The 20596-nt window shown below is 37.5% G+C and overlaps 1 protein-coding gene across 1 annotated transcript in view; it reads left to right on the top strand.

The window, feature by feature from the left end:
• The window catches only part of NUP205 (nucleoporin 205), an 80195-nt gene that overhangs the window by 55367 nt on the left and 4232 nt on the right, over window positions 1-20596 (top strand). The window contains exons 31-39 of the mRNA XM_041753910.1: window positions 4142-4290; window positions 5506-5697; window positions 6772-6893; window positions 8433-8571; window positions 10211-10337; window positions 15380-15456; window positions 17827-17955; window positions 18175-18301; window positions 19880-20046. Coding sequence (XP_041609844.1) covers window positions 4142-4290; window positions 5506-5697; window positions 6772-6893; window positions 8433-8571; window positions 10211-10337; window positions 15380-15456; window positions 17827-17955; window positions 18175-18301; window positions 19880-20046 — 1229 coding nt within the window. The remainder of the gene's footprint in view (window positions 1-4141; window positions 4291-5505; window positions 5698-6771; window positions 6894-8432; window positions 8572-10210; window positions 10338-15379; window positions 15457-17826; window positions 17956-18174; window positions 18302-19879; window positions 20047-20596) is intronic.

A 20596-nucleotide genomic window follows, 5' to 3' on the forward strand; every position in this document is an offset into this window, starting at 1 on the left:
AGTTCTTTTGGGTTCTTGTGACCTTTCAGCAAAAATATTCTTGTTCTTTGTGAAACCATAATATCCATTCATCTTTTTTAAGAAGGTGGTTAGAAAAGACAATCTATTGCCATTATTAAATTTTGAGAATCCTGTTATGAGATTTTCAGTTTTTATGGTCTAGGCATTAGTGTGAGGTTAGGCATTAGTGTGATCTGGCATTATAAATACACTTATAAGGCATAAAGTAGTGGGACTAAAAGGACTTCACAGAGCATCTTGCCTGTTGTTTATTCTTCTTTTGAGTCTGATTCCAATAAGTGACTTAAAAACACTAGTTATAGTTATGTGTGTGTGTATGTAATTAAGTGTAGACTCTTTGCTTGATATGAATTTAGATGTACATTGCTTATCACTTCTTATCACCTGAGAACCTGGGGCTCCTGGGTGACTCAGCTGGTTAAGCAACTCACTCAATTTGGTTCAGGTCATGATCTGAGGGTCATGAAATGAAGGCCCTGTGTTGTGCCCCAAGCTGGGCATGGAATCTTAAGATTCTCTCTTCCCTCTGCCTCCCCCCACAACTCACACACATACATATGCACTTTCTGTCTCTCTCTCTCTCTCTCTCTCAAAAAAAAAAAAAAAAAACCCTGAGAACCTGAGTAAAAGTTAATAATGAGTTATTTAAAAAATATATTAGCTTTTTTTTTTTTATTTCAAAATACATACTGATTGTAGGAGATTTAGAACATACTAATAAACAAAGGGGGGGCAGCCCTGGTGGCGCAGCGGTTTAGCGCCGCCTGCAGCCCAGGGCGTGATCTGGAGACCCTGGATCGAGTCCCACGTCAGGCTTTCTGCATGGAGCCTGCTTCTCCCTCTGCCTGTGTCTCTGCCTCTCTCTCTCTCTCTCTCTGCATCTCTATGAATAAATAAATAAAATCTTTAAAAAAAAAAAAAAAAAAAACAAAGGGAGGAACTTAGACATTTTACCCTACTAAGAACTATCACAACATTTTGGTTATAGCCAGCCATCATTTTATATTGATTTATAATCTCCTTTTTCCCTCCACTCAGTATTTTATGAGCTTTTTTTCTTCATTAAGTAATATTTTTAATAGCTCTATACATTTTGTCACTTTTGGAACACCATAATTTAGCCTACCCATTTTTGGAAATTTAGATTATTTCCAGTTTTTCACAATACAAATAAAAATCAGTAATCCTTTGGTGGTTGATTATTTTCACTTATTCTAAAAAGCAGAAAGTATTAATTGGATTCTTGTTTTCATAAGGGTTATATTCTAATAGAAATGACAACATATGTATTTATAAAACAGGAAATGTTAAATTGGATGATACAGACCAGATGTCAACTCACTTTTTCTGTAAAGGGTCAGATAGTAAGTATTTCAGGCTTTGCAAGCCAGATCCTCTCTGATGCAACTACTCATTCCTGCCATTATAGTACAAAAGCAGCCAGAGACTGCAAGTGAATGGCCATTGGTATGTCGCATTAAAGCTTTATAAAAACAGGTCAGATTTTGCCTCCGTTTTCACATCCCAAGTATAAATCATAAGAGGTAAGAGAAAAAGGGGGATCAAGACTTTCACTGGACTTTGCAGATAAAGATGTATTTAGGTAGAAATAAGTGGAGGAGGGCTTTTCAGGCAAGGCCCACACTAGGAGGGGGTAAAGAATAAGGACAATGTCCTGGATATAAGCAAGGGAGGAGGCTGATGGCAAATACAGTCAAGTAGAGAGAGTAGACCATATTGTTAATGACCTTGAAAATGAAATTGCAGTGTTAGAGGTGGTTGGATTAAGCAATCAGTAACCACTTTAAGTTACTGAGAAAAGTGATCTGAAGATGTTGATATTTAGAAAAGTTTGTATGGCAGTGATTTATAAGGTATGTTGGAAGAAGAGACAGTTTGGTGTTTTAAGAAACTAGGTGGTCTAATGAACCAATTTACCCTTCAAAAATGAAGATTTAAAGTTCTAATTAAATTTCAGACTTAGAATTTTCTTATTTCTAGGTGGTACTGTTAATAAATAGTGTGTGGACTTGATCTGTTCACAGTTTGAAAACAAAAATCCAGTTATTTCTTTGATACCTAGCCTGGTTGTCTGCAAACAACTGCTTTCATTTTTCACTGTGAGACCCTAGGGATTCTTGAGGGGTATCCCAGGGGTTATGAGTCTGGAGTGATTTTTCTAGCTGCCCTCTGCCCTCATTTCAACCATGTTTGAAATAGGGAATTTGTGGCTAACGCAAACTATGAAGTGATGGCTTTCAGACTTTTACTCAGAACCTTTATTTGAACGGAATTTTGTGGCAATCCTAGGTGTAAAATAGAAAAGATGCCATAGCTCCTCACACTTTTTTTTGAAAACCCATCCAGAGGGCATGTGATGGCATCCCTGGGGCAAGTTTCTGAGCTTTCTTGAAGTTGTCAGTCTGTCAATAATATTGGTGCTACTTTGCTAGATTCTTGGAGACCAGTGGTAGACAAAAGATAATATGACTGTAATACAACCTGAGGTACTGGTAACTAAGTACTACGCAGAAAATATGATAGTACTGGGATGTGATGTATAGGGAGTGTTGGATGTGTTGAGAAATGATATTAGAAGCTGGAATGATGAGGAGGCAGCCATGCTAAGACCTGAGGAAAACCATGAAAAAATCAAAGTGCAAACAAAGATCCTGAGACCAAAGTGGTAAGTTTCAGGGAAAGGCTCATGTGGTGGCAGCTAGTGGGAGAGGTGAAGAGTGGAAGATGAGGCTGAGAAGTAGATGGGACCAGATGGCCTAAGGGAGTGACATACTGAGAAACGGAAAACCAGACCTTCCTTTGACACTATTTGAAATTAAAAATAAGTATAACTGAAATAAAATTATAGTAATAAAAATATTTTAGGGGAAAATATTATTAAAACTCTGGAAGTTTGCCTGCTGCAAACTTTATAATGGAATGTCGGTCACAATGTGGATTAACTTTTGTTTTTCATAATTAAGCCTGTATTGTATTTACTTTCCATTCTGATCACTTCATCTTGGGAACTTTTCCCTGATTTTAGAACAGCTCCTATGTAGTAGTTGGGGGAAAAAAGTCATGAGATTGGTTTCAAATACAGGTTATAGGTTTATGTAATACATTTTTTAAACTTTCCTAGAAGATTTACATGATTATATCTTTAATTATCTTTGTTTTTTGTTTTGTTTTGGTTTGTTTTTTTTTTCCTCTAGGGAAGATTTATTAGTCATACTCTTAAAAAAAAACAAGAAAAATTTAACTTTTCATGCAAGGAGAGGATTAGTTTTTTCTTTTTTTCTTTTTTTCTTTTTTTTTTTTTTGGTGATGACTTAGAGCTGTGGAATGTCTTTTTTTTTATTGGAGTTCGATTTGTCAGCATATAACACCCAGTGCTCAGCCCATCAAGTGCTCCCCTCAGTGCCCATCACCCAGTCACCCCATTCCCCCGCCCACTCCCCTTCCACTTTAATTATCTATGTATATTTATTATCATCATACAGGATATACTTTTTCTTTTAATAAGTAATTCAATTAAAAATATGAATAAGATTGATTTTTTTTTGTAAGCGGATATTTATTGACTTTGTACCTGATTTTTTTTTTTTTTTTAAGATTTATTTACTCATGAGAGACAGAGGCAGAGACACAGGCAGAGGGAGAAGTAGGCTCCATACAGGGAGCCCAACTTGGGACTCAATCCTGGGTTTCCAGGATTATGCCCTGGACCAAAGGCAGTGCTAAACTGCTGAGCCACCCGGGCTGCCCCTGATTTTTTTTTTAAGCCAGATTTCTCTTATATCTCAGTAAAGGATGAAAACGATTTATTAGCAGTATAAATATAGGATATTGGTTCTCTTATAGTCTTATAATTCATCTTGATTTCTTTAAGAATAGCTAATTTGTCCTTTTTCTATTACCATTGTTATCTTAGTATACATACATAGAATGTGTGCATTGGGTCCTTAAGTTCACTGGCCTGGACCCATTAGTTGGTGGGCCTTTGGGTATAAAAGGGAATGGAGGGATTTTTTTTCTTGTATTTATGAGGTGTAATTACTCAACTTACCAAACTTTTTTATTGGAGTGTTTTAAATATTTTCTTTTATAATCCTTTTAGCCAAGAAAACCATGTGGGAAAGGCTGACAGCCCCTGAAGATGTATTTAGTAAATTACAGCGAGAAAACATAGCCATCATTGAGAGCTATGGCGCTGCCCTCATGGAAGTGGTCTGTCGAGATGCTTGTGATGGTCACGAGATTGGAAGGGTATAGTAACTCCAATTAGTATAATAATTGAATTAAAATTTTGGCTTTTAAGGTATAAACTGAATTAGCTTTTCAAATTCATGTTGCGTATTGAGAATTACTTTCTGTAATGTAAGTGTAGTTCCTTATTTGCTATGATTTGGAACTTCTATTATATTTATTCATGTTTTGTTTAATTCTATTTAGAATCTCAGTTTGTTCAGAATTTCCCTCAGAATAATTTTTCTGCTGATGGTGAGGTTGGCCTTACAGTGGTAGAAATGCTGCTTAATGAAGATCTTTGGTTAAGAGAATGCTGGATACATAGCTTTTATACTGAATATGTCTTTCTCTGTCTTCTGGAGGGGAATTTACATTTATATATCTTTAAAATACTGTGTCAGACTGGTGATAATGCAGTGAGAAGATAACTTCCTGCTATTGGAATATTTCATAGCATTTGAATCATACACAGCTGATCCTTGAACAACATGGGTTTGAACTGTGTGGGTCCACTTATATGCAGATTTGTTTTGACAGAGTACAGCACTGTAAATGTATTTTCTCTTCTTATGATTTTCTAAGTAACATTTTTTCTCTAGATTACTTTATTGGAAGAATACAGTATATAGTACGTATAACATAGAAAATCTGTATTACTCTACTCTTTGTTACCAGAAGCCTTTTCTGGTCAACAGTACGCTGTTAATAATTAAGATTGTGGGGACTGTAAAGTTATATGTGGATTTTCCACTGCTCCTTACCCCCATGTTGTTCAAAGGTCAGCTGTATTTGAAGACCATGGGAAACAGGAGTTTAAGAAATAGGATAAAATATAAACTGTATAGTAAGTTCTCACTTATGTTAAAAAAAGTTTTTTTATGCATTGAAAAAATACTAGGAGGAGAGAGACCAAAATGGATTAACAGTGTTATCAGACCACATATTTTCTGTATGCTTTTCTAGGTTTCCTGTAATGAGCATGTAAAACTTCACAATTAGGAAAAGAAAAAGAAAAACTATTTTAAAGAAGTCCCTTTCCTCCTTTTACTAATAAATCGAGATTCTGTATACATAGCTCTTAGTTTCTCAGAAAAACAAAATAAGAAAATGTTATTGCAAGCCACCATTCCCCTTGTCAGAAAAATCCTAAGTATTTTCATATAAAGGCAGTTTCTGTCAATGATTTTGGTAGCTGTCTCTATGTTTTGAACTTTGGTTTTGTTCTTCCTTCAGATGCTGGCACTGGCTCTACTTGATCGGATTGTCTCCGTAGATAAACAGCAGCAGTGGCTTTTGTATCTTTCTAACAGTGGCTATTTGAAGGTGCTTGTGGACAGCTTGGTAGAAGATGACCATACTTTGCAGAGCTTACTAACTCCACAACCTCCCCTTTTAAAAGCTCTTTATACATACGAATCCAAAATGGTAAGGCTTTGTATTCATTACAAGTTAGAGCAGCAGCTCAGTTCCTCTTAGAGCTATAGATATGTTAAAGAATATTAATGTGGCCAGCATTTTGGATATTTCTATCATGTAAGCTGTAATCATCTTAGGGAGTTTTAAATTTGGAACATGTGTTAGAAACGTGTCTTCTAAGCATACCAAAGTTGAGTTGAAGTGATCCTGAGAGGGTTGGTAAGTTAACGGAACTGCTACTTACTCAGGTTGCTAATGGTGGCAAATGCAAATGATAGGACATTCAGTCTTCTGAGGAGAGCAGTGGACAAAATTGTCTCTTCCCAAGAAATTCAGACTGTATTAGTTGTTAACACAGAATTTTTCAATATAATATATAATCTATCATTTCCTTTCCTCCAAATGTGTTTTCTCTGTTACTTCTTGGTTGAAAATACTACATTGTCACAATAATTGGAACCTTGAAATCTTAGATTTCTTACTAACTTCTTTTCCCTCCTTTGTTTATTCAGTAAGTATTTATTAAATACCTATTATATGCCAGGCATGGCACTAGGTACTAGAGGCAAGGTGTAGGCAAAACAATCTTCCCTGCCCTCCATATGCCCACATGATGATAAGAGAAACTACAGTTGAGTTGAATACTTATTTCATGGAGGCATTGTGTGTAGCACTTCAGATATGCGGTGCTAATCTTCAGAGTATATGAGAAACAGAGTATAATGTGCCCCTGCATAGCTAGCTCAGAATTTCTCTTCAGTACGATTTTTTTTTTAAGATTTTTTAAAAAAATGTATTCATGAGAGAGACACACACACAGAGTGAGAGAGAGAGAGAGAGAGGCAGAGACACAGGCAGAGGGAGAAGCAGGTCCCACGCAGGGAGCCCAATGTGGTACTCGATCCCAGGACTCCAGGATTATGCCCTGGGCTGAAGGCAGGCACTCAACCGCTGAGCCACCCAGGGATCCCCTCTCTTCAGTATGATTAAAGATCAGAAATGTACTGTGAGAGAGTCTCATTTTTATCTGAGGCCCTTGGATATGATTTCTGTACTGACGATTTTCCTTTTATAATTTCTTAGGCATTTCTTACAAGAGTGGCTAAGATACAGCAGGGTGCATTAGAGCTGCTGAGGTCTGGGGTGATAGTGAGACTGGCACAATGTCAGGTCTATGACATGCGCCCAGAGATGGACCCACAGGGGTAAGTGTCCATATACACTGGTGTTGCTTCCTTACTGTAAAGGATCAGTGAGGAAAAAAAGAAGTTCCAAACATAATTTTGCCATTGGTTTATCATGCTGTTTGAGCAATACTCTCTTTCCTCTTGATGACTCTTTTTGGGTCCTACATTCCTGCCATTTACTAATGAATGGAAGTTGCTAGTCAGGGTAAAAGTAGGAAAGACCTAATTCTTTCCATTTTAGAGCAGTAATGTAAGAAGGAAATAGAACATTTTGTTAGTAAATGTTTTTCTTCCCAACTTTAGTGTTCTGTTCAAGAGAATATATATTTTTAGGGGCACCTGAGTGGCTTAGTCGGTTGAGTGTCCGGCTTTTGATTTTGGTTGGGGTCATGATCTCAGGGTCATAAAATCAAGCCCCTTGTTGGGCTCTGAGCTCAGTGTGGAGTCTTACCAACTACTTGCACATTTGAAATCTTTTAGTCAAATTATTTTAAGTTTCAAGCTTTTTAACAGATTCCTTGGTTCAGTTCAAATTTGGGTGGTTGGTTTTTTTTTTTTTTTTTTTCCTTGTCTACCTGGTTGCAACATTGTTAACCTACCTTCTTAGCAATAAATAACACTTAGGTCAGTTTCACTAAGTTTCTTCAAAAGATCCATTGCCAAAGTGAATATTTGAGTGTTTCAGGATTAACTGATTAACAGGATTAATTTTACCTCCAGAAAAGAAATATTTTTTTAAATATTACTCTCTAAAATTTTAAACATGAGAGTTATTATTTTCCCTTAGGTAAAGAGAGGATTGAGTTAATTACATTCCTCAGCCCTTGGTGTATAATCACTTTGTCTGTGCAAAGCCTTTCTCTTATGTATCTCCATATTTTGTATCCATTCCCTTCTTGACAGGCAATCATTTTCTTTTGTCTAAAAATTTAAATATAAACATTTACAGTAAATGATAGTTTATTAATACCTAATCTTTAATTTTTTTTAAATCTTAATTTTTTTTTTTAATATAACAGGCAATGTTGACTTCTTTCTGGCTTTGCATATAGGAGAGGGAAATTTAGAGAAAATAACTTTTGTTTTTACCTGTTTCTTTTTTATAGTTTTTATGGCCCACAGAAGCATTTAGAGTAGAATAAATATATTGAATAAATTCCAAGCATTGTCTTCAAATTATGCAGATTTTCTTTACTAAGATTTTTCAGAATTAAAATAACTGTTTTTGTTGATGTGGGACTCAGAAATTTCCTTAGTAGCTTTTTTTTTTTTTTTTTTTAAGATTTTATTTATTCATGAGAGACACAGAGAGAGGCAGAGACATAGGCAGAAGGAGAAGCAGGCTCCATTCAAGGAGCCCGATGTGGGACCCAATCCCTGATCCTGGGATCAGGCCCTAAGCCAAAGGCAGATGCTCAACTGCTGAGCCACCCAGGCGTCCCTCCTTAGTAGCTTCATATCTTAATCAGGCACCTGTGACTATTTGCCATGGGGATGGTTAGTGTCCATTAACTCTTGGACTGTCGCTCTCTCTTTGTTGGGTGGGAATGAATGAAGCATGTTCGGCATGAGAGACCCGCCAGTGTTCATCCCTGCCCCCGTGGACCGCTACCGGCAGATTCTGCTCCCGGCTCTCCGCTTGTGCCAGGTCATCCTCACATCCAGCACTGCCCAGCACTTACAGGCAGCAGGGCAGGTAAGAAGATCCATAGTGTGGAAGAGTCCTAGTGCAGAGTCCTCATTTTCCCTTGTAGAAACCCAAGGCTTAGACCACATCTGATTTTACCTTAGCTGTACTGTTTGTGGCAAACCTGAGCACCAAAAGGCAGCCCCTTGTACTTTGCTGTGAGCTTCATTGGCCCATTCTTGACTTCTACTTGAATGAAACCCTATAGCAAAGAATAGATAGAATAGTGAGATGGAAAGCAAGATCTCTAAATCTGTTCTTCTGCAAAAGGAAGCAGTCATCATGATAGGAATAAACTGGCTTCCAAGATGTAATTTAACCAGGGCTTTATTGAGAGGCCATACACTATGTTAGGCCCTGCAGAACCTATGAAAGATAGGTGACAATAGCCCATTGGGTTGTGATGTTTAGAGCTTGAAGTAATTGAAATAAGTGAATTTTCTAAAAGAAGGAAAAAAGTTTTTTCATTGAGCACCAGAAATTTTATTTTCATCCCTTTTCAATGAAACCTTCAAAAAACCTTCACTCATTAGATATCATTATGACTCCACAGTTTTTTATTGTATTACTCTGTTATTGTGACAGCTTCAGGAACTGTGTCCTAATACTTTACAGTGATTTTAGGTGCTCTTCCTGCCATCAGTCTTCAGGCATATGACACCAAGATAGAATGCTGTTGTTTCTAACATGGCACCTTGTTTTATACTGCGTTAGTACATCCTAACACTTTCATATGTGGACTTTGAGTCAGTTCTAATGCCACTCTTGTACTGCCTATAGCAGAATTCCCCCAAGGAGCTTGTTTTAAAAATATAGATTACTTAGGGGCGTCTGGGTGGCTCAGTTGGTTAAGCATCTGACTCCTGATCTCAGCTCAGGTTTGGATCTCAGAGTCATGAGTTCAGTCCCTGCGTTGGGCTCCATGCTCAGAGTTCCACATCTGACAATTATGGGCTAAAGGCCAGGAATCTGAATTAAAAATAAAAGGGGACACAGTTTCTGAGTGATTCCAATGTTCGGCTTGTTTTGGCAAAGTCTCAACCTTCAAGGCATTTGTGATTTGGTAAGGAGACATCACATGTGAAATAATTGTATTTCTCCATGACAGTACGCTATAAAATGCCAGGGTGGAAGGGCCGAGTTTGGAGGTCAGAATTTTTATCTCATTGGTATTTATCATATCAAAAGGAGAATTTAGCAAAAGCTTTTATGTGATTGTCCCCATGTCAGGCTAGCCAGATTTTCCTAGAACAACTTAAATTCAGTAAGTCATTTTTATGCCCACTCATTTTAAACTCCTGTTCTAGTTTCATTTGGACAAAAATAAAATAAAAGGAGGGTCAAGTAATGGTTTTCATACAGTAGTTTTAAGGTATATTATACCTTTCTACCCTGGCCTCTAAATATAGTAATTTCTAAAATTTGAAATCATCTTTAGCTTTCTTAGGAATTTTAGGTAAATGTTTGCTTCTTGAAGAAATAAACTATATAAACGCAAAAGACAGTTGCTTATACTACATTCAGTGTGATTCATTACATCAAATTTTGTGCTTCATTATTATTGACAAGGTAAGTTTCAGATGTAGAATACAATTTGCTACTCTTGACCTCTGTTTTTTTCCGTTTTCCCTCCTTTTCATCGGCTCAGGTGTTGCAGTTTCTCATTTCACATTCTGATACCATACAAGCAATCCTGCGCTGTCAGGATGTGAGTGCTGGGTCTTTGCAGGAACTGGCTCTGCTGACGGGAATTATAAGTAAAGCAGCACTTCCTGGTGAGTTGATTATGTTGAATGGACTTTGAATAATTCTTTACAGATTGATGTACACTTAATAGAATGAGGCTTTTACAGCTTTGCAGTACATATGACTTACTTGAAATTAACAAGGTTAACTGCTTTTTTTTAAATTAGTAAGTATATATATATGTATGACATACAAAAAAATTCAATGAGTGCAAGAAAATAATACTCAAAACCTCACTACCTAGAAATTACCCAGTGCTTTTTTTAGTGTTTGTGCTGCCAAAGCAAGCATGAAATCACCACAAGTTAACATTTGGTGAGTAGCTTTTCAGATGTTGTTTTCTGTATATGCACACACAGGAGAGTTGGAGACATACTGAGGTGAATTATGAGAACAAGAATACCTTTTACGTGCAGTTTTAGAAAACTACTTAATTTTACATGAACTTAACAGATTAAAAAATTAATTGAAGAGAAATCAGAGAGCTTGCTGAATTCCAGACATATGTTTCTTCACTGCAAGAGCATAAAAATTATTAGTTCTTAAATGATCGCTGTGATTAAGAAGGAACAAAAAAGATTATGAATCATTATTAACATATTTTGGTTACTTTTTTGCATTTTGATTTCTTTAGTACATGTATATTTTAGACAGAATCAACTCCTCATGTGAGAGGTGAAGTCATGTGTTCTTTTATACTTTTTCTTCCACTTTTAGATTAATTTTGCTTATGTTATTTTTACTTTGTCAAGTTTTATTTGCATTCAGTCCTGCATCCATGAAACCCTCAGTTACTTAGTTTTACTTGTATATTTTTACATGCATTCATTGAAAGACAGCAGTACCTTTTTTCTCCCATGGCTTCACCAGTCCTAGTTCTTCCTTTTGATTTATCTCTTGGTTTTATTATTTTATTTTATTTTTTAAGATTTTTTTATTTATTTGAAAGGAGAGAGAGAGAGCACGCATGGACCCTTGTGAGCAGCGGGAGGGGCAGAGGGAGGGAGAGAAGGACAAGTAGACTCTGTGCTGAGCACAGAGCCCGGTGCCAGGCTAGGCTTTAGGACCCTGAGTTGAACACTTAACCAACCGAGCCACACAGGTGTCCCCATTTCTTGCTATTTTTGATTTATACTGTGGTCCCATCCCCTAAGAAAAAGTATATTGTAGTCCCTGAGTTCCCTAATGTTTATGAACGTTTAAAGGTTGCTTCTAGTCCTAAACAATGGCATAGCTGATTATGATTTCCCTCAGAACTTGTAGCTCATGATAATAGCTCATATTTATTTATTTAAAAAAATTTTTTTTTAATTTAATTATGATAGTCACACACACAGAGAGAGAGAGAGAGAGAGAGAGAGAGGGGGGCAGAGACACAGGCAGAGACACAGGGAGAGGGAGAAGCAGGCTCCATGCACTGGGAGCCCGATGTGGGATTCGATCCCGGGTCTCCAGGATCGCACCCTGGGCCAAAGGCAGGCGACAAACCACTGTGCCACCCAGGGATCCCATAGCTCATATTTATTAAGCATAGTGTACCAAGTACTTATTTTAAACTCTTAACACATTTATTTAATTCTCACAACAGCCTTATGAGGTAGAACTATAATTTTCCTCCTACAGATGAGGGAACTGAAGCACAGAGAGGTTGCCTTGTCCAAAATCACATAGGTAATACTGGTAGTGTAGTTTCCCAGCCAGTATGGCTTCTGAGCCTGTGCAGTTAACTCGTAGGCTATACTACCTCCATTTTTATGTTGCTACAGAGAAATCTAAGGCCAGCCCATGATTCCACCCCACCAACCCCAATATGTTTTCCTCTCCAGGGCTGTCAGTGCTTGAGTCCTTCATACTGGGAGTGTTTGGCGGGGCTGAGTGCAGTGCCTGTTGAAGCACTTGGATCCCGTGCTGCTTCGGAGGAGAGCACAGCCTCTACTCCATCCAGTCATGGTGTATCTCAGTCCTTTAGGCTTAGCTCTGCTCATTTCCCCAACTCATTCCAGTGTTTTTAGATGATACCAGTCAGGCCCTCCTTCTTACCTCTCCTTAAGGTCCCATGATGCTTTGTAGTGGCTCTCCTTTTCTCGGTTTTCCCTTGATTTCTTGAGGCCTTACCCAGTTACTCTGAAAGGCTTCTCTGCAAATTGAAGAGTCTTTGGTTTATCTCGTGTATTTGCAAGAGTTTTGGTTTATCTTCTTTCCTTCACACTGCGTCTAAGAGTGGAATAAGGGCCATGAGCTGAAACATGCTGCTTACTTCACCAGGATTTTCTTTGTTTTTTTTTCCTTTGCCATCACCATTTTTCAGTATTTATGGCATAAATCCTCCCACCTCTTTTGGTGAATGTCATTCATTTTGTAGGTTGATGACAGGAGGGACATTGTATGATGCTACTTCATTCTGCCATCTTCACCCAAAAGTGCTGAGAATAGGTATAAAGAGAATTTGCCTTTTATCAAATCCTCCAGTAAGGTGGTTTTATTCATGAAGTCTCCTGTCATTAATTTTTTTAAATGCCTAAAATTTTTGTATTTTGCTAATAGCATCATTTGACCAGCATATTAAGATTGTATTCAGCATATTAAGATTGTTTGTAGAAGAGCACAGTTGAACATGCTCATGATAAATTCAAACAAAATGAACAGGGTAATCAGCATATTAAGATTGTATTTAGAAAAGCAGTTTATTTTAACATGATCATAATAAATTCAAACAAAGGAACAGAGTAAAAGTACCATGACCAGCAGTTCCTGCTCTCTAAAAGGAATCAGTTATCAGTTTATTTTTCTAGAAATCTCTATGCATGTGGTGTTAAGTCCCCTCCCTACACAAATGAAATCATACCATACACACTGCTTTGTGACTTTTTTCCAGATCTTTTCTCATCATCACATAGAGCTCCTACCTCATTCTTTTAAATTGGCTACATAATTTTCCACTTGTGAAGAGTTAACCAGATCTTTGTTGTTTACCCAGACCCCTGTAACATGTTGACTGTTTCCAGTCTGTTTTAAAATTTCCAATAGTATGGCATTTAGTAACTGTGTATGTGTATGTGTGTATATATATGTGTGTGTGTTTTTATAGGTTTGAGCTGGTAGGCTTGGTAAATTCCTGACAGTTTTTGGTCAGAAAACATGTACTTAAATTTTTTTAAAAGATAATGCCAAGTACCCTCCCAAATTTTTTAAACTTTTAACAGTTTTAACTCCTGTCAACCCTACTCTGTGCAGTTCAGCCCTTGAGGACATATTGTTTTGTATTCTCCCATAATTTTACTGTATATTTTTTATCTTAAATGCTCCCATTAAACTACAAGCCCGTTTTTAACTGTGTCCCCCATATTGCCTAGCCTTATACTGGTTATGTCTTACCTCTTCAAATACTGAAACAGCAGGTTAATTTTTTTTCTGTGACCCACAAATATTCTGGAAAGTGTTTTGGAGTTGAGAGCGATCTAAGTCGTACACAGAGACTCAGTTGACACTTAACAGAAGGGTCTTACAGAAACTGAGAATTGGTATATATTTTTTTAAGATTTTATTTTTAAGTAATCTCTATACCCAGTGTGGGGCTCCGTCTCACAACCTCAAGATCAAGAGTTTGCATGCTCCACTGACAGAGCCAGCCAGGTGCTCCAACTAGTCTTTTTAAGTAGAGGCAGCAGGTGGGGAAAAAAAAGAACTGGGGAATAGCAACACATGTTGCAGAGATCAGGAAGTTTGAGGACAAAGAGGAAAAGGTCTGAATTCCATGATAGTGTTAGGTACATGATCCAGCTTTCAAGGGGTAGGTTGGGAAAGAAGGGCTTAAAATTACAAGCAGTAAGTGTAGAAAAAATATTTCAAGAATTTGATATTAACTAGGTTTTTGTTTGTATTTGTTTGGTTTTGGAGTATAAGGGAGAACTGAACATATTTTCAAATGATGAGGAAAAATCCTCTCTGGCAAGGTAGATTTTGGTAAAATGGAATAGAAGGTGATTCTGGGTACAGACTCCCAAAGGAGGTGGAGGTGGGAAGGGATGGAGTAATGAGGCACAGGTGAGTTATAGCAAGCCAGTATGTGCCAAATGGTAGGAGTATCTTCTGTAGGTTTGTGTGAGGTCATGGGCTGAGAAACCTACAAAGAGGAGGTCTTGTCATTATGAGGAGCAAAGGATAAGTAAGGTTCCAGTACATGCTCTGGAGCGTATGCTTAGAAATAAGGAATTAAATGGATTGCAAAAACAAAGTTAGGGTACTAACACAGGTGCAGGTGGATCCTCAGCATGACTATAGCCTCAGAACAAAGGAAGAATGCCCTGTGGATTTGCTTGGAGGGCTCCATAGAAATAAAGGGTGGGGTTTTTTCCTGGTATTATAAGAAATTGATCAGTTTCAGAATTTTGTAATAAATCTAAACAGAAGTTGAATGGGAGCTTTTCTGTGTATGTGCAAACTGTACTTTGCTTAAGGGAAAAGAAAAAAAATCAAATGGTATAGTACCTACGAGAGTTAAATGAGAAAAGAAATGTATTTCGTTATAAGGGTTTAATATCCTGAACTCTTTCAAGAGAAAGTTATTTATTGTCGAGTTTAGAAAATTTTAACTTTTATGCTTATAAATAAAAGGATTTATCTCAAAAACTTCATTTAAAAAATTAATAAATTTTTAAATGTATTTATTCATGAGAGACACAGAGGCAGAGAGATGTAGGCAGGGGGAGAAGCAGACTCCCTGCGGGGAGCCCAGTGTGGGGCTCAGTCTCAGGACCCAGGGATGACAACCTGAGCCAAAGGCAGACGCTCAACCACTGAGCTACCCAGTTGCCCCTATCTCAGAAACTTTAATAAATACCTTTTAAAGTTATTAATTCAATCTAGATTTAGATTGCTTATAAATGAACATGTAATGGTACGTTTATAATCTTTGCAAAGTTATATTTCGCAAAACTCCTTCCCACAGACTCCTAAGTCTGTGTCCAGTTTTAGTAGAGTATAAAATGCTAGCATTACTCTTCTAATTTTTTTTAATGTTTTTATTTTGTTGATTATAAAACTATATTTAAAAGCATTCCAAATTTTATAGGTATATTAAGTGAACTTGATGTTGATGTAAATGAAGGATCTCTAATGGAACTACAGGGACATATTGGAAGATTCCAGGTAACTGATTCTTATTTCTTTACAGAGTAGCTGTTCTAAGACTTAACAGCAAAATACAAGAGTCCACTCACCCATGCTCTTGTTCTGCTTCCTAGATTTGGACAAAACCCTCTTGATGGTTTTTAATTGATTTTTTTGGTATTTCGAAAAAATACACTTGTTTTTGAATTTTAGGAATCATCTGTTGATTTTCCATCAAGGAGGATGAGAACTTAGATATTTTTTTCTCCTTTTCTTCTGCCATATTATATGGACATTTCTCATGCCTCCCCTAAACTCAATATAATCGTATCATAGTTTTGATTAGATCAGTATTGTTATTTATGATTAAGTTTGTGCAGCTCCATTATGTCATTCCATGTGATAGGTTACTTTTATATGCAACCTTGTATTTTCCCCAGAGTGAGTAATTGTTTCTTTTTTTATTTGCTTGGTTTTTATGTGCTTATTTCTAATTTATTCCCAAGCTCTCTTGCAGTTGTGTAATCTCCTTTTAGTATATTCAGACATACTAGATAACTTGTCAACTAGATATTTATCACATTCTTTCTGGGAGCCTCGTGGCCTGCTTTGATCTGAGCAGCTTCACTTTTGTTTAGCTGTACAATATTAATTTATATATTAGAATTTATATTTCATTTTTTTTGATATAGTAGTTTTCTCTTTTTTTAAAGATTTTATTTATTTGAGAGAGAGAGAGAGAGAGAGAGCACAAGTGGGGGAGTAACAAAGGGAGAGGGAAAAACAGGTTCCCCACTGAGCAGGGAGCCCAAAGTGTGGCTCCACCCCAGGACCCTGAGCTGAAGGCAGACGCTTAACTGACTGAGCCACCCAGAGGCCCCAATACAGTAGTTTTCTTAACCAGTTCTCTTTTCGTGAACTGTTTTTTCAAGTTTCCAAAATAAAACTGCTGTCATCAATTTTGTGTATACATTTTTGAGCTACAGGTTAGAAAACATAGCTGGTCTCACTAGGCCCAAATATACATACAGAGTACATGTTGAGTCCTTATCAAACAGCACTCCAGAAAGAGTTGCACTGTTACCAGCCGAACTCAGATACTCTTTTGTTTTTTTCTTCTTTTTTTGTCTTTTAATTTTTCTTGTTTGGTAGGGAGGAAAAGATATTTTTGAGGCCATTTTATAAGGTGACATCTAGAAATGTGTTAGTGCATCTTGTATTGTCTGTAATGGTAGCAAACAGCAGTTCTATTTTAAAAATAGATACAACTATTTTGGCAAAATACATTTATATGGTCTTTTTTTTTTTTTTTTTAAGATTTTATTTATTCATGAGAGACACAGAGAGAGAGGCAGAGACAGGCAGAGGGAGAAACAGGCTCCATGTAGGAAGCCCGATGTAGGACTTGATCCTGGGACTCTGGGATCATGCCCTGGGCCAAAGGCAGACGCTCAACCGCTGCGCCACCCAGGCGTCCCATATATTGTAAACATCAGTTTACATAAGCTGTTTTATATTATATCTGTTTGTGTCTGTATGTGTATGTAGGTGTGTGTGTGTGCCATGCCAGTTTTAAAGTACGTTTTTATGGTCCACTTTCTATGTGCAGAGCACTGTATTACTAATATAAATATGATTCATTCATTGTCTCAGATAATCTTGACCACAATCTGATAAGGTAGTAATCACTATTTGTACCCTAGGAATGTGAGCGTTGAGACTTGTGGAGGTTAAGTAACCTGTTGCAGGTCTCATAACAAGAGGTCAGGTACCTCCTGTTGGAACCCATGTCTCTGATTTCAACCATTTAGATATATTGTAAAAAGCTTATTCTTTCCCCCCAAGAACCTTAGGAAGAACTGTATTGTCAGGGCAAAAGTACCAACATTTCAAGCAGATGACATTTTCATTTTACCCGCCAAAGCTCCCTGTGTGTTCCCACCCCCTTTCTGAAGTCCCAGAAGCGGCCCTCAGTGAAACAGCCTTTAAAGTTGAGCCTTCATAGACAAAATTATGGATGTGCTTATTACAAAGTGTCTTCTGTTTGCCATCTCATTTTGCTTCTCAGTGTTTATCAACTTGTGTTTATTTAATGGGTATCTACCCAGGAATTATTTGGTGTGAAACAGAATGTTCTTGGCTAATGCTTACAATGTAATGGGGATTAACTGCTTAAAAGAAAAAAAGAGTGATGTTCTTTTAATGAGTTGACTGTCAAGCAAATAACATTTGCAAAAAGGTGAATTTTAATAGGGCTAACTTTATTTGCCTCATTTGGAAGTAAGAAATTAGACCCTTTAAAAGGTGATTCCACTCCCGAATGAGGTTTTCTTTATGTCTCTCTAAGAGAGGTCACTGATTTTAGACCTAGCCAATTAGATATGAACAAAATATCTTTCTCTTTTTTAGCGCCAGTGTTTAGGACTACTAAGCCGCTTTGGAGGCTCTGACAGACTGCGCCAGTTTAAATTTCAAGATGAAAATGTGGAGGGAGATAGAGTGAGCAAGAAAGATGAACTTGAACTGGCCATGCAGCAGGTGAGAGGGGTGGGCATTGTATATCCGTTCTTGAACATGTGGTTTTATGTTTTTGGAAGCATATGATAAAGATACCAGATGTGAATGATTTTACACATTGATTTATAATGTTGTAATTTTAGAAATTGATTTAGTAACTTGGTTCTCCTTCAAATCTGGAGTTCCATGATATTTGGGCATTTGGGGAATTAATATTTTTGTTACTGTTTTTCCTTGTAGATCTGTGCCAATGTCATGGAATATTGCCAGTCACTCATGTTACAGAGCTCCCCCACATTCCAGCATGCCATGTGTCTCTTCACCCCGAGCCTGTCAGAAACCATTAACAGAGATGGACCTCGGCAAGGTGAGTGGACTTCTTTCTTGCTGTAATTGAGGATTAAGTTGCTGTGATTAAAACAAGCTCTAGATGGCTCCAGTGAAATGCAGCTCTTTTTTTTATGTGTAATTAGTGGGAAAATTTGTAAATGACTTTAAGAAAGATCAGTAAGGAGGTACTGGTGTCAGTCCTGTGGATAGGTTAGAGAGCTCAAGAGGACAGAGAAATTCAAGATTTTCTGAGGATAAATTTCAAAGAGCTCTGGGTTAGTATTTGAGACCCCAAAGAAAGGATCTAAGATGGGCAAGTAAACTAGCTGGTTGAAAAATGTACAAACATAACAGATGGTTTATATGTGAGATCATGTTAAGCTGAAGGTAGTGTCTGAATTGGGTCTCGTAGTATAGCTCCAAATTTCTGTATCACAGCAAAGTAAAGTGTGGATGCTGAGTAAACTGACATAGTCTGTGATTTCCTAAGGACCCAGTAGGCGAGATCTGGAATGTGAGGGTTGTGGGTTGATGAAAGCTGTTATCCCATGGGACCCTCAGAAGACAAAGTCTATTCGGATGTTAGTGGTGCTTGCTCTGTGATTTTTCTGCAAATAATTTTGTCACATTTTCATCTTCAAGATCTTATTTTCCCTGAAAATTGCTTAATCACATAAAAGATTTAGTAGGATGGTGTTATTAAAGTATATTAGTTTAACAGTATCTAACCACTGTTTCATGTAAATGGTGCCAGGAACTAACAACTCTGTGCAACTCCATTATAAAGTGTCCAAGGGGGCTCCATTCTTCCCCCTTGAATCTAACTTTTTTTTTTTTTAAGATTTTATTTATTTATTCATGAGAGACAGAGTGAGAGTGAGAGAGAGAGAGAGAGAGAGAGAGAGAGAGAGAGGCAGAGACACAAGCAGAGGGAGAAGCAGGCTCCATGCCAGGAGCCTGATATGGGACTTGATCCCAGGTCTCCAGGATCATGCCCTGGGCTGAAGGCGGTGCTAAAGCGCTGAGCCACTGGGGCTGCCCCGAATCTAACATTTTAAAACAAGTTGAGCCTGATCATAACATTTTCAAATGAAATTATAGTTTTGTCATTTATTCTTCAAAAACATTAATAATCATCACTAACAATTAAAATTTCACTTGCTTTCTTTTCACTTTGAGCCTGTCTTTCACATACTGGGCCATTCTCCGATCTTTAATACTTGATGAACTTTATGAAGCCTAATATATATTGGTCTTTATTCTTCCTTAGACTCTTTAAAGATTTAATCAGCAAACTTATCTTTGCCAGTCGTAGACACAGGAGGGGGTGGGTTTGTGGTAGATTCAGGAATATTCATTTGTAGAGAGGCAGTTTAAGCTAGCAGTTAAGAATGGAGACTGATGATGAACTGCCTAGATTTGAATCCCAGATCACCATAGCACTTCACCACTCCTCTGAATTGTCAGAAGTATTTAAAAGTAGTTGTGGGTTGGTTTTAATAATAGTTTACATGCCCTTCAGTTCTGGGCATCCCTTGTTTTAAAACAGGTCATTCGAAATTCATTTAATATTCTTGTAAGTGGAACATTCTGTTTTTATTATCAACTCTATTAGATACCCAAGCTCCAGTGATTCCATATTGGCGCCTGCCAGGTTTGGGCATTATTGTCTACCTGCTGAAACAGAGCGCTAATGATTTCTTCAGCTATTATGACAGTCACCGACGGAGTGTCAACAAGCTACAGAATGTAGAGCAGCTTCCACCAGATGAGATAAAAGAGGTATGAATCTTATAATGAGCCGTGGAGATTTTGGAGAATCCTTGCTTTTCCTAATGACCAAAATATTGGTGTCCGACTTGTGTGTAAAGATGATGTATGCAGTGAGATAAAAGGGCTTGAAATGATGCCTCTGTGTGGTTTGAAGAAGAGTCCTCCCCGTAGCACCACACCTGGTAATCAGGGCAACACTTGAATGGAAGACGGTGAAGTGCATCTGTTCAGGAACACCACCTGCCGCCCTTCAGTAGAACGGCAGCTGGCTTTTGAAGTAGAGTTTTGGTAATTGATACTCTGAAATCTGTGCTGAGAAACCTGGGTTTCTGTTGCAGATGCTTATTCAGTAGAAGTGATCCCTTAAGTAAGAGGTCTCTGTGTCTTCAGTATCTTCAGTATCTGTTTAGAGAATTTTTCAGACAAGTGGGATAGCACATAAGACTTGACTGCCTGCCCTCAGTGACCCAGAATCATTCACCGATATTGTAGCTAAAGATACTGAGTCGCTAGGCTTACATCCTAAGTAGCCACTTTCTCTGCCATCCGGCACAGCTGA

This window comes from Vulpes lagopus, chromosome 4 (assembly GCF_018345385.1).
Source record: "Vulpes lagopus strain Blue_001 chromosome 4, ASM1834538v1, whole genome shotgun sequence".
NCBI lineage: Eukaryota > Metazoa > Chordata > Mammalia > Carnivora > Canidae > Vulpes > Vulpes lagopus.